This window comes from Mustela lutreola, chromosome 2 (genome assembly GCF_030435805.1).
Source record: "Mustela lutreola isolate mMusLut2 chromosome 2, mMusLut2.pri, whole genome shotgun sequence".
Taxonomy (NCBI): Eukaryota; Metazoa; Chordata; class Mammalia; order Carnivora; family Mustelidae; genus Mustela; species Mustela lutreola.
The window spans coordinates 87,790,767-87,805,209 of NC_081291.1; the positions used below are offsets into that span (position 1 = coordinate 87,790,767).

At 40.8% G+C, this 14,443-nt stretch overlaps 1 protein-coding gene across 1 annotated transcript in view; it reads right to left on the bottom strand.

The window, feature by feature from the left end:
• Positions 1 to 442: 442 nt before the first annotated feature.
• KCNH8 (potassium voltage-gated channel subfamily H member 8) overlaps positions 443 to 14,443 on the bottom strand; it is a 384,883-nt gene continuing 370,882 nt past the window's right edge. The window contains exon 16 of the mRNA XM_059162514.1: positions 443 to 2,318. Coding sequence (XP_059018497.1) covers positions 1,614 to 2,318 — 705 coding nt within the window. The 3' untranslated portion in view covers positions 443 to 1,613. The remainder of the gene's footprint in view (positions 2,319 to 14,443) is intronic.

Consider the following 14,443-nt stretch of genomic DNA (forward strand, 5'->3'; position numbering starts at 1 on the left):
ATCAGAGGTTTTGGTTTGTTTAGATGTTTTTAATGATACAATTCTCAGATTGTTTATTCTTTTTGATGTGAAATAAGAACAGGGGGACACCAAAATGTAAATGCGATGTTTTCTAAGAATGTCTGGGATGAGTTGGCCCTAAATGTTCTTAAACATCAAATAAAAGTTGAGCGAAGGGTATTTAACTCATTACCAAGCCAGCATCTGAGTTTGCATGTTGGCTGAGAAGCAGGGGACATTATAGGTTCTAGACCATCTCCGACATCCAAGCTGTGTAATCTCTGGGGCTTTTTATCTCTTTGCAAAATGAGAATGAAAACACCTGCGCCGCATAACTTACAGCACTGTTGAGGCTTTACAGAAAAAAAATGAAAATGCTGATCCAGTGTAAGATGGCCTCACTCTCACAAGTCATTTCTCAGAAGTCTGGGCTCCATTTTAGAATTTGCACTGGTCTACAACCTCTCATGCAAGAGTAGCACATGGGAAGGATATAGCCAAGGATCTCTCCCTCATCTTGAGGTCAAAATGGCTTAAAGTAGTTGTGCTCTCATATCCCACAGACCAGTTTTGGGCTCCTGAACAACAGAGTGTGATGCCTGGAGGAGAGATATTTATGCTAGCTCAGTGGGGAAAGCCTTCATTCAGGTCGTTGGCGTGAGTCAGCAGAGCCTAACTAGGTAAGCTCTCCCTACCACCACACCGGGGCCCACATACCTGACACTGGGTCCGTGTTCTTATTTCATTACTAAAATATGACCTCATGCTTCTTTTGTAATCCAGAAGCACAAGGATACATTGGTTGCAAACTGCATGCAGATAAAAGGGGGATTCCTTTTGAAACTACATCCTCTTAATAATAAATAACTTTTGATCAACTATACATAACAGTAGTGCATTTCTTGTTAAAACGGCAAGCTTTTTCTTTTTTACCAAAATGAAAAGAAAACATTCATTTCTTTATAAATATTTTAAATAGTTTAAATACATATTTCATACCAAGGATATAAAAATAGCCTCTCTGTTTTGTTTTTTTTTTTTTGTCGATAAATAAAGACATGTTCATTTACATGGCAAATAACGTGCAATAGCTAACCACTGGCCACCAGCTCTATTTGACTGATTGTCTAGGAGATGACATGCAGTGATAATTGTCCCTTTGCCTTCACAAAAAGAAAAATAGATCAGCAGGAGCTGTGCACTCCCGAGGCCAACAGCGCTATGGATATTGTTCAGGAATGACAAGCAGGCACTCAGGAAAAACCTTTGCTGCACTTCACAAAAGTCACCTAGGACAATACGAATCCACAAATTCTTTGTCTGGGACTTCTAGCTGCTCAGACCCTCAGGGTCTTTGGACTTTTAAAAAGTCTGTCAAACAGACTGGTAAGGGAATACCTGTATGGGAAACTGTTTCTGCTATGTTTCTAAGGATCTAGCAAGTGTTTGCTACAGTATGGACGTGGTTCTGCCTTTGGCTGGCTCCTCAAGCACTCTCCGGCAGGACTCCCAGCTCTGCTCAGTCTTCACACCTGCCCGAGGCAAAAAAGGCAAATGAAAGCCGTCATGCAGTGGTGGGTCTAAAACGGGCAGCTGCTGCACGTGCGCGAATATCATACGTTTATGGCTTTATTATCTTTCGTTTCTGTTGTGCTTGTGACGATTTCCAGGGGAAAGTTCTCCAAGGGTTCTGCAGAGACCGGCGCCGCACCTTCCCTGTCCCAAGATCCTGGCAAGTTTTCCAGACTGAAGGAACTTGTGGCTCCCTGGCTGAAGCTGCCCTCCTCTGACCTGCTTGGGAGAACCAGGTGCAAAGACGTTTCCGAGGAGGAGCAGACTGAGGACGAGAGAGTCGCCGAAATGGACTGCAGGGGTGTGAGTGTAGAATCCGAATGTGGAGAGATGCACCTTAAAAATTGCAGGTGGCCTTCTTGGACAACCTGGTAGTGGGCAGGTGAACAACCAAGGCTTGGAGAGTGATAAAGGTCACCGTCTGCTGGATTTTGCTCGTGAGCTCCAGTTCGCTGGGGGCTGCTCCCCACGGAGGAGGGATCCACACTCCAAATGTCTGAGGTGACATTACCATGACAGAGTTGTGCTTGAGTGTAAGCGGCTCCACCAGCTTGCAAGTGTAGGCAAGGTTGGTGAGTACTCCAGGTCATCCTGGTCTGTAAGCTGTCCCCGGAGGGACACACAGATGTGGTATGCAGAGAGCAGAACCGCGATGGCTGCTGGGGTGACAGAACGTTTTCTAGAAGATGCATCACATTCCTCATGTCTTTACCTAACTGAGAGACCTCCTGAGTCAATGTCGTTACCTGTGTGGATAAAGCAAAGCAGAAGGCAAGGGTCAGAGTTGTGTGGTAGTGATTTCAGAGCAGGGAAACGAGATTTCTTAGTCAGAAGGGTGGAAAGGCTGCTTCCCCTCCAACCCCAGCCAAATCCAAGGGGTGAATGGAAAAGCTGGCACCCGATCAAAGCCATCCTTATTCTGAGGGAACCTAGAGAGACATTCATAGTCTGGCACTCTTAATCAGTGACTCTCAGGTTCTTGAATAAAATTAAGAGACAGGGGTCAACTATCTCTTGTATCATTTAAATACAGGCAGTATCTTTTACTTCCCCTGAGTTAGCTGGTTACACAGTGGTGCACACAAATCATTCTGGACACCTCAAAAACCAGTATAGAGTGGTGGGTATTGTGTATAAAGCACTCAGCAGGCCATCTGCTCGCAGCTGATAGTAAATGATAGCTCTCACTTCTGTCATTTCTGGCCAAGATCCATGCTTACTGTAGGGTCAGGGACAAACTGGCCTTCAGGGGTGATGAAGGCGGTAAGCAAGAACCCATACCAGGTTTGTGAGAAAGCGAGTTTGCAGAAAGAGGGAAAATAGCAAAATAAGAGAAACCTGCCAAACAAGTAGGTGCAGATCAGCACAGTGGGGAGCCTGGCGGTGCTGTGGTTGATCGGTGAACCTGGAACCTTATGGAATTTCAACCCAAATTGTGTGGTATGTGTTTTCTTCACTTTTCTAGGCAAGTCATTTAGCTTCTGTGAGATTTTCTAAGTAAACACAACTCTCAAATACCTAAGAACCACTGAAGAGTTTTCATTATTCATTTTACACTTAAAACCAATAATAAAATTTGCCAGTGGATTTGTTTTCTTACCAACCACATCACTTTCTTAAACCAGGAAGACCACCAGAAGATTGAATCTAGCTTTTCTGGAGGGTTTACATTCTTCAAAGTGAGGAAACCCTGTATTTCAGAAGGCAGGACTTGAACAGGTTATCTTCTAATCTTCGGTGAGATTTGGAACACTAAGACGATGTTGTAATACTTTGCCTTCAACTGCTGTAAGACTGTATTTTATAAAGGACCTGCTATGACTTGAGTTTACTATCATGAATCAAAAAACTCCAATTTAAGCAGCGGAACCTCTTGACTAGCCTCAAAAAACAAAACAAAACAAAAGGCAGTTCAACTTCAGTGACGCCAGATCCAAGATTGCTGTTTTGGGCAAACTTTTTCAACAATAACATACACATTCCTAATTCCTCCAGCAGCTTAATTCAGTCCACTTCCTGTTGAGTGTGTTCTGAGACTAATTCTCCCTGGCAGGTCCACCAGGAAGTCGTGCCACTGGAACCGGGCATTTAAAAAAGGTCAGAAGGAGGTTTTTCCATGGTTCAGGCAACCCACTGGTAACACCTGCCTTGAAACTGCCAGGCCAAAAGCATTTCTGCTTTGCTGCTCGCATGGAACTCAAGGGACTCAACTGAACGCTAGTCCAGGCTTTTCAGCAGATCTGAAACTTCGGGTGATGAAAAGATACCTCTGAGCCTTACATTTAAGAGGCAAAATAGTGAGTCTGAGAAAGATGCTATGTGTTTCGAAATTTTCACTGCAGGTTGTCTCATTTCATGACCTGCCAAGCCTCGATTTCACAGTGCATGGCTCTTACTTAAATCAGGGTCTGGATCTTGGCGCTCTAGACATTTGCCTACGGGCTCCCCCTTGAATTGATTAGCTCTTCTATCAGAATTTCAGAAGAGAAGGCTGACACTGAAGGGATATACCGACCACCCGTTTCTGTGGACTGTCTAAGCTTCATTCCTGTATCAAATTCACATTAGCTTTTAGTACATTTTACATCCCAGGACATTTTACAAAATTACATTAGCTCCCAGTAAAACGCTTTCAAGAGGCCTTTAATTAGGATTGAATAAAGATACAATCTTTGAAGAACCATTTGCATTTTAGGCATATCAACAATTATGTTATTAAATGTTTGAGTACATTTATAACACAATATGCTTTCAGGTACCCCTTTTTTCCCCATTGGATCTATAAACAGTGCTAAGATAGGCAGGGACACATTATTATTTTCCCACCTGTAAAGAGGGACACTATGGTCCAGAGGTTAAATTACATTTTTAAGGTCCCATCTTTCATGAAGGACAGTCTTTGGCCTAGAAATCAGGCCTTCTAAGTTTGGTGCTCTTTCTGTTATAGTATATTATCACACAGGAAAGGAGATATTGCTTAAGAGTTGATACAGTTTTGCTAATGTGGACAGAATTTGTGAAGATCCCAGGTGATACAAAAAAGTACCTTCATGTGTAAAATCTATCTGAGACGTTAATTCAACATCCAGTAAGTAAATACCATCATCTCGAAGTCAGAAACCAATGAAGCACAGCAAAATCTTCTCATGTCAAATTATACAAATAAAACAACAAAAACAGTGTGCAGCAAGGGGGAGTTTGGAGTCAGACAATATATCAACATGCATATTTCTGATGAACTATTGTTTCTAGATTTCAAAATAAACAAATATTTTTCCTTGGGTGAAATACCTTTTGATGGCCACATCCTTGACATCAAACTTTCACTGCACACTTATTACAACTTTGAGGTTAGGAACTTTAAATGGGAATCCAGAGTCATAACTGGCTCCCGGAATGTAAACAAGCATTAACATTTCCAGAAAACAAAATCACTGTATTAGTTTGAAATAAAAGCAGCAAAGAATCCAAGGAAATAGAACTTTCTTTAGCTCTGAAGGGTAATGATCAATGTGTATCAGGGAAGAATGCTGTCACTGGGTCATTGAGGACACACTCCAGCACCTTATTAAAGTTACATGAGAGAATTAATCCCTGTGGGTACAGGATGTTTCCCTTCACAGGGACAAAGGCAACTGTCACAAGGAAAGATGGCATCTCCTAGAGGTGGATAGTCTGGTGACACTGAAGGGGACAACATACTGCCACAGAGAGTACCTCACTTTTGCTTACTGCTTTCTGCTGGGGTTGCTAACAAATTCATTCTAAAACGTTAGACCTTGTTCTTAATCAAATGTGGAAAGCAAAGAATGCAGTCTCTACTTTCCAAGGGTGGTGAGACTTAATACTTTTTTATAGCATGCTAAGAAGATGTGCATTTGCTAAAAAAAGGTTGTTGGGGCTACTTTGTGAACAAGGCTCCATCCATTTAAGGTGATATACCTTCAAAATACAACTTAAAATCAGAATACTACAGAAATAGATCAGTAAAAACAAACAAAAATTCACATCAAATGAACCAAAGTTCTCCCACTTTCTCAACACCTAATCGTATTCTTTAAATGTCCTCTGTTACTCATATTAGAAGACACAACTGTACTGTGATGAACACTGGGTGTTATACTTAGTTAATGAATTATGAAACACTACATCATAATTATCAATATTATCACAAGCTCCATCTCATGTTTTTCCCTTTCCTTTCCTTTCCTTTCCTGTCCTGTCCTGTCCTGTCCTGTCCATTCCTTTCCTTTCTGACCCTCAGATCAAAACCTGATCAAGAATCAGATGCTTAACCAACTGAGCTACCCAGGCGTCCCCCCTTCAGTTTTTAGTGGCGCTTATTTACTGACTCCCACATCTCATGACTATATTCTGAGTGCTAAGTGACAAACAGAATTAAGTTATTCAGAGTTGTCTTATCAGTTGAAATTTGGTAAACCTTTTTGCATCCCTGGCTGCTACCCAAGCTGGCTGTTTTAGATGTGGCCTTCTGATTATTTCTACTTATAAAGAGAAAATAGATAAATAAGCCGTAACTTAATACACATTTTTCTCTCCCTTGTGTGTCAAGTTATGTTTCCTTTATCCATATTTCCTCTCCTTCCACTTCCTTCTCCTAATTCTTCTGTGAATAGGAACCCATCAGTCTGGGATTTAAGACTGTTGGCCAAACCAGTTCACCATCACCATCTGCAGAGCCAGTTGTTCACATCCAAGATTTCTCTATACTTTCCAAAGTCCCAACTGCTAGAAAGAAGAAGTGTTGAAAACACCATCTGTGCTTCCAAGTGGTTCAGTATTCTATCCAAAACTTCGGAGCATCTAAAGATCCTTCCCTCCTCTGTTTTCCCAGTAACATGTATTTTACCACACAAATCTGTTTAGCAGGTTTAGGGGTAGTGCATTCGGTCTTGTTGAGCAGCACCCTCTGTCATGAATAGAAAAATCCAGGCAACAAGGGACCCGTCAGTGATCCATGATAGTCCACACTCTGGTCTTTCCATACCTCTAAGGAGGAAGTTACTAATTGCCAAAATTTTTCTATGTTGGCTATATCCAGGTTTTCTCAGAACTTCCACTGGCTTACAAATAGTCATTGTTGCCTACATTTCCAGAGCATCTGGTTTTCTCCTCTTATGTTTAATTTGCTTCACTGATGTGATGCTACTTCTTACCCTCCTCTTAAGCATATGCCCACAGATGCTTTGTTGTGAGGATCAAATAGTTTAAGGATGTTAAAGTCTCGTTCCCATACAACTGATACTTTGTCAGGATCTCAGTATCTATCTGCATTTGGTAATGCAACACAGCTCAGTTGAAAACTTCCTCACCATAGGGAATACTGGAATACCAGGAAACATTTAGCCCAAAGACAATAAAAGCCAGTTATCTATAGAACTCCTTTTCAGCCTTGGCATGGGGAGACAAACAATGCTGTTAATGGTTTTACATAATTAATTTGGGAGAAACAGAGTCTCTGAGTTTTAGCATCACCTTGCATAGATCTTTGCAGTAACAAATAGTAACAGCAATAACCAGAGTCGTTGAAAAATGTTGATTAAGATCCTGCATTTCCATTCTAAAGTTCAAGTAATTGCAGTCAGATGGATTGAGAATTCTCTATAAAAGATGTGTGAGCCAAAATACAACAATGTGCAGCTTGTTGTTGATCACATTTGAGTAAGGACCAATGTGGGGTTTGCTGGGGACAGGTATGACTGTCTTTATTGTCCTTTATAATGGCCCTGCATAAATCCTGCCATTTATAAATCTTCGTTGATACATGGTAATTTAATGAATAATAAGGTGGATGGTTTATTTCTTAATATGAGTTTCTGGTGTTTTCATTTGAACTTAAGAAACTTTTACCAATCTCCCACAAATAGCACTGCAAGACACAGAAGTAATTATCACTATAGCCCTAGCAGGGAAGAATGTTTTATATCATCTCAGTGTCTCATGGATACCCCCATTACTTCAAAATGGGAGATTTACAAACCATTGTGTTATTACATAGTTGAGAAAAATCCATCTGTGGTGCTTGTGCCCTAGTGTCCCAATAAGACTGCGCACTGCCAGTTTTTTTTTTTTTTTTTTTTTTTAATTTTTTATTTTTTATAAACATATATTTTTTATATACATATATTTTTATCCCCAGGTCTGTGAATCACCAGGTTTACACACTTCACAGCACTCACCAAATCACATACCCTCCCCAATGTCCATAATCCCACCCCCTTCTCCCCAACCCCCTCCCCCCGGCAACCCTCAGTTTGTTTTGTGAGATTAAGAGTCACTTATGGTTTGTCTCCCTCCCAATCCCATCTTGTTTCATTTATTCTTCTACCCACTTAAGCCTCCATGTTGCATCACCACTTCCTCATATCAGGGAGATCATATGATAGTTGTCTTTCTCTGCTTGACTTATTTCGCTAAGCATGATACGCTCTAGTTCCATCCATGTTGTTGCAAATGGCAAGATTTCATTTCTTTTGATGGCTGCATAGTATTCCATTGTGTATATATACCACATCTTCTTGATCCATTCATCTGTTGATGGACATCTAGGTTCTTTCCATAGTTTGGCTATTGTGGACATTGCTGCTATAAACATTCGGGTGCATGTGTCCCTTTGGATCACTACATTTGTATCTTTAGGGTAAATACCCAATAGTGCAATTGCTGGGTCATAGGGCAGTTCTATTTTCAACATTTTGAGGAACCTCCATGCTGTTTTCCAGAGTGGCTGCACCAGCTTGCATTCCCACCAACAGTGTAGGAGGGTTCCCCTTTCTCCGCATCCTCGCCAGCATCTGTCATTTCCTGACTTGTTGATTTTAGCCATTCTGACTGGTGTGAGGTGATATCTCATTGTGGTTTTGATTTGTATTTCCCTGATGCCAAGTGATATGGAGCACTTTTTCATGTGTCTGTTGGCCATCTGGATGTCTTCTTTGCAGAAATGTCTGTTCATGTCTTCTGCCCATTTCTTGATTGGATTATTTGTTCTTTGGGTGTTGAGTTTGCTAAGTTCTTTATAGATTCTGGACACTAGTCCTTTATCTGATATGTCGTTTGCAAATATCTTCTCCCATTCTGTCAGTTGTCTTTTGATTTTGTTAACTGTTTCCTTTGCTGTGCAAAAGCTTTTGATCTTGATGAAATCCCAGTAGTTCATTTTTTCCCTTGCTTCCCTTGCCTTTTGCGTTGTTCCTAGGAAGATGTTGCTGCGGCAGAGGTCGAAGAGGTTGCTGCCCGTGTTCTCCTCAAGGATTTTGATGGATTCCTTTCGTACATTGAGGTCCTTCATCCATTTTGAGTCTATTTTTGTGTGTGGTGTAAGGAAATGGTCCAATTTCATTTTTCTGCATGTGGCTGTCCAATTTTCCCAGCACCATTTATTGAAAAGGCTGTCTTTTTTCCATTGGACATTCTTTCCTGCTTTGTCGAAGATTAGTTGACCATAGAGTTGAGGGTCTATTTCTGGGCTCTCTATTCTGTTCCATTGATCTATGTGTCTGTTTTTGTGCCAGTACCATGCTGTCTTGATGATGACAGCTTTGTAATAGAGCTTGAAGTCCGGAATTGTGATGCCACCAACGTTGGCTTTCTTTTTCAATATCCCTTTGGCTATTCGAGGTCTTTTCTGGTTCCATATAAATTTTAGAATTATTTGTTCCATTTCTTTGAAAAAGATGGATGGTACTTTGATAGGAATTGCATTAAATGTGTAGATTGCTTTAGGTAGCATAGACATTTTCACAATATTTATTCTTCCAATCCAGGAGCATGGAACATTTTTCCATTTCTTTGTGTCTTCCTCAATTTCTTTCATGAGTACTTTATAGTTTTCTGAGTATAGATTCTGTGTCTCTTTGGTTAGGTTTATTCCTAGGTATCTTATGGTTTTGGATGCAATTGTAAATGGGATTGACTCCTTAATATCTCTTTCTTCTGTCTTGCTGTTGGTGTAGAGAAATGCAACTGATTTCTGTGCATTGATTTTATATCCTGACACTTTACTGAATTCCTGTATAAGTTCTAGCAGTTTTGGAGTGGAGTCTTTTGGGTTTTCCACATATAGTATCATATCATCTGCGAAGAGTGATAATTTGACTTCTTCTTTGCCGATTTGGATGCCTTTAATTTCCTTTTGTTGTCTGATTGCTGAGGCTAGGACCTCTAGTACGATGTTGAATAGCAGTGGTGATAATGGACATCCCTGCCGTGTTCCTGACCTTAGCGGAAAAGCTTTCAGTTTTTCTCCATTGAGAATGATATTTGCGGTGGGTTTTTCATAGATGGCTTTGATGATATTGAGGTATGTGCCCTCTATCCCTACACTTTGAAGAGTTTTGATCAGGAAGGGATGTTGTACTTTGTCAAATGCTTTTTCAGCATCTATTGAGAGTATCATATGGTTCTTGTTCTTACTTTTATTGATGTGTTGTATCACATTGACTGATTTGCGGATGTTGAACCAACCTTGCAGCCCTGGAATAAATCCCACTTGGTCGTGGTGAATAATCTTTTTAATGTACTGTTGAATCCGATTGGCTAGTATTTTGTTGAGTATTTTCGCATCTGTGTTCATCAAGGATATCGGTCTATAGCTCTCTTTTTTGGTGGGATCCTTGTCTGGTTTTGGGATCAAGGTGATGCTGGCCTCATAAAATGAGTTTGGAAGTTTTCCTTCCATTTCTATTTTTTGGAACAGTTTCAGGAGAATAGGAATTAGTTCTTCTTTAAATGTTTGGTAGAATTCCCCCGGGAAGCCGTCTGGCCCTGGGCTTTTGTTTGTTTGGAGATTTTTAATGACTGTTTCAATCTCCTTACTGGTTATGGGTCTGTTCAGGCTTTCTATTTCTTCATGGTTCAGTTGTGGTAGTTTATATGTTTCTAGGAATGCATCCATTTCTTCCAGATTGTCAAATTTATTGCCGTAGAGTTGCTCATAGTATGTTCTTATAATAGTTTGTATTTCCTTGGTGTTAGTTGTGATCTCTCCTCTTTCATTCATTATTTTATTTATTTGGGTCCTTTCTCTTTTCTTTTTGATAAGTCGGGCCAGGGGTTTATCAATTTTATTAATTCTTTCAAAGAACCAGCTCCTAGTTTCGTTGATTTGTTCTATTGTTTTTTTGGTTTCTATTTCATTGATTTCTGCTCTGATCTTTATGATTTCTCTTCTCCTGCTGGGCTTAGGGTTTCTTTCTTGTTCTTTCTCCAGCTCCTTTAGGTGTAGGGTTAGGTTGTGTACCTGAGACCTTTCTTGTTTCTTGAGAAAGGCTTGTACCGCTATATATTTTCCTCTCAGGACTGCCTTTGTTGTGTCCCACAGATTTTGAACCGTTGTATTTTCATTATCATTTGTTTCCATGATTTTTTTCAATTCTTCTTTAATTTCCCGGTTGACCCATTCATTCTTTAGAAGGATACTGTTTAGTCTCCATGTATTTGGGTTCTTTCCAAACTTCCTTTTGTGGTTGAGTTCTAGCTTTAGAGCATTGTGGTCTGAAAATATGCAGGGAATGATCCCAATCTTTTGATACCGGTTGAGTCCTGATTTAGGACCGAGGATGTGATCTATTCTGGAGAATGTACCATGTGCACTAGAGAAGAATGTGTATTCTGTTGCTTTGGGATGAAATATTCTGAATATATCTGTGATGTCCATCTGGTCCAGTGTGTCATTTAAGGCCTTTATTTCCTTGCTGATCTTTTGCTTGGATGACCTGTCCATTTCAGTGAGGGGAATATTAAAGTCCCCTACTATTATTGTATTGTTGTTTATGTGTTTCTTTGATTTTGTTATTAATTGGTTTATATAGTTGGCTGCTCCCACGTTGGGGGCATAGATATTTAAAATTGTTAAATCTTCTTGTTGGACAGACCCTTTGAGTATGATATAGTGTCCTTCCTCATCTCTTATTACAGTCTTTGGCTTAAAATCTAATTGATCTGAAATAAGGATTGCCACTCCTGCTTTCTTCTGATGTCCATTAGCATGGTAAATTCTTTTCCACCCCCTCACTTTAAATCTGGAGGTGCCTTCGGGCTTAAAATGTGTTTCTTGGAGGCAACATATAGATGGGTTTTGTTTTTTTATCCATTCTGATACCCTGTGTCTTTTGACAGGGGCATTTAGCCCATTCACATTCAGGGTAACTATTGAGAGATATGAATTTAGTGCCATTGTATTGCCTGTAAGGTGACTGTTACTGTATATGGTCTCTGTTCCTTTCTGATCTACCACTTGTAGGCTCTCTCTTTGCTTAGAGGACCCCTTTCAATATTTCCTGTAGAGCTGGTTTGGTATTTGCAAATTCTTTCAGTTGTTGTTTGTCCTGGAAGCTTTTAATCTCTCCTTCTATTTTCAATGATAGCCTAGCTGGATATAGTATTCTTGGCTGCATGTTTTTCTCGTTTAGTGCTCTGAAAATATCATGCCAGCTCTTTCTGGCCTGCCAGGTCTCTGTGGATAAGTCAGCTGCCAATCTAATATTTTTACCATTGTATGTTACAGACTTCTTTTCCCGGGCTGCTTTCAGGATTTTCTCTTTGTCATTGAGACTTGTAAATTTTACTATTATGTGACGGGGTGTGGGTCTATTCTTATTTATTTTGAGGGGCATTCTCTGAACCTCCTGAATTTTGATGCTTGTTCCCTTTGCCATATTGGGGAAATTCTCCCCAATAATTCTCTCCAGTATACCTTCTGCTCCCCTCTCACTTTCTTCTTCTTCTGGAATCCCAATTATTCTAATGTTGTTTCGTCTTATGGTGTCACTTATTTCTCGAATTCTCCCCTCGTGGTCCAGTAGCTGTTTGTCCCTCTTTTGATCAGCTTCTTTATTCTCTGTCATTTGGTCTTCTATATCACTAATTCTTTCTTCTGCCTCATTTATCCTAGCAGTGAGAGCCTCCATTTTTGATTGCACCTCATTAATAGCTTTTTTGATTTCAACTTGGTTAGATTTTAGTTCTTTTATTTCTCCAGAAAGGGCTTTTATATCTCTCGAGAGGGTTTCTCTAATATCTTCCATGCCTTTTTCGAGCCCGGCTAGAACCTTGAGAATTGTCATTCTGAACTCTAGATCTGACATATTACCGATGTCTGTATTGATTAGGTCCCTAGCCTTCGGTACTGCCTCTTGTATTTTTTTTTGTGGTGAATTTTTACGTCTTGTCATTTTGTCCAGATAAGAGTAAATGAAGGGGCAAGTAAAATACTAAAAGGGTGGCAACAACCCCAGGAAAATATGCTTTAGCCAAATTAGAAGAGATCCAAAATCGTGAGTGGGGAGAAAGGGGATAAAAAGAGGTTCAAAAAGGAAGAAAGAAAAAAGAAAAAAAAAAAAAAAAAAAAAAAAAGAAAAGAATTTTTTTTTAAAAAAGAAAACACCTAAGAAAAATGTAAAAAAATATATATATATATTAGATAAACTAGTAAAAAATCGTTAAAAAAGAAAAAGGTAACAGTTAAAAAAAAAAAAAATTTTACCCGAAGGCGAGAAAAAAAAAAAAAATGAAAAAGAAAAAATTAAATTAACTGCAAGACTAAAAAAAATCACAGGAAAAAAGCCATGAGTTCCGTGCTTGGCTTTCTCCTCCTCTGGAATTCTGCTGCTCTCCTTGGTATTGAAACCGCACTCCTTGGTAGGTGAGCTTGGTCTCGGCTGGATTTCTTGTTGATCTTCTGGGGGAGGGGCCTGTTGTAGTGATTTTCAAGTGTCTTTGCCCCAGGCGGAATTACACCGCCCTTACCCGGGGCCGGGGTGAGTAATCCGCTCGGGTTTGCTTTCAGGAGCTTTTGTTCCCTGAGCGCTTTCCGTAGAGTTCCAGAGGACGGGAATACAAATGGCGGCCTCCTGGTCTCCGGCCCGGAGGAGCCGAGAGCCCAGGGCCCCACTCCTCAGTGCGCCCTCAGAGAACAGCGCCCAGTTACTCCCGTCTGCCTGACCTCCGGCCGCGCTCCGAGCTCACCGAGCCTGCGACCGGTTCAAGGTAACACGGAGCTGCGAGCTTACTGTCGGCTCTGTCTCTGTAGCCGGCTTTCCCGTTCCAATACCCGCAAGCTCTGCGACACTCAGACACCCCCGATCCTTCTGTGACCCTGCGGGACCTGAGGCCACGCTGACCCCGCGTGGGCTTCGCTCCGGTTTAGCCTCTGGAGCGATGTCCCTCCGCGGAACAGACTTTTAAAAGTCCTGATTTTGTGCGCGGTTGCTCCGCCGCTTGCCGGGAGCCGGCCCCTCCCCCCGGGGTCTATCTTCCCGTCGCTTTGGATTCACTTCTCCGCCGGTCCTACCTTTCAGAAAGTGGTTGTTTTTCTGTTTCCAGAATTGCTGTTCTTCTTCTCTTCGATCTGCCGATGGATTTTCAGGTGTTTGCAATCTTTAGATAAGCTATCTAGCTGATCTCCGGCTAGCTGAAGCAGTCTCAGCTTGCTACTTCTCCGCCATCTTGACTCCTCCCTCGCACTGCCAGTTTTTATAGTTAGATTGTGTGCCTTTTGGTGTAAGCACAGATTTGCTGTTCTGGTGTGTCTTTGCATCATGCCTTTTAGGAACAGCAGTGTGAGCTTCATGAGGCAGACCAGAACATCTCTTTGAAAATACCTTTTATTTCACATCAAAAGTAGCTAACTCTTGCCTTCTATTACTCATGTTTTACATTTTTCAATCTTGGCTATTGGCATGGTATGATTCATGGCCTCTGAGTATAACTGGAACTTCAATTGATAGGAAAAAAATGCCATTTCCATTTTTGTGCATTCAGTGAGCAGATGGGGAATGCATCTGTTGATATAATCTTCTTAGCTTGAAGAGTTCTTGACCCGTCACTCAATTTTTGCCAAACATGTATA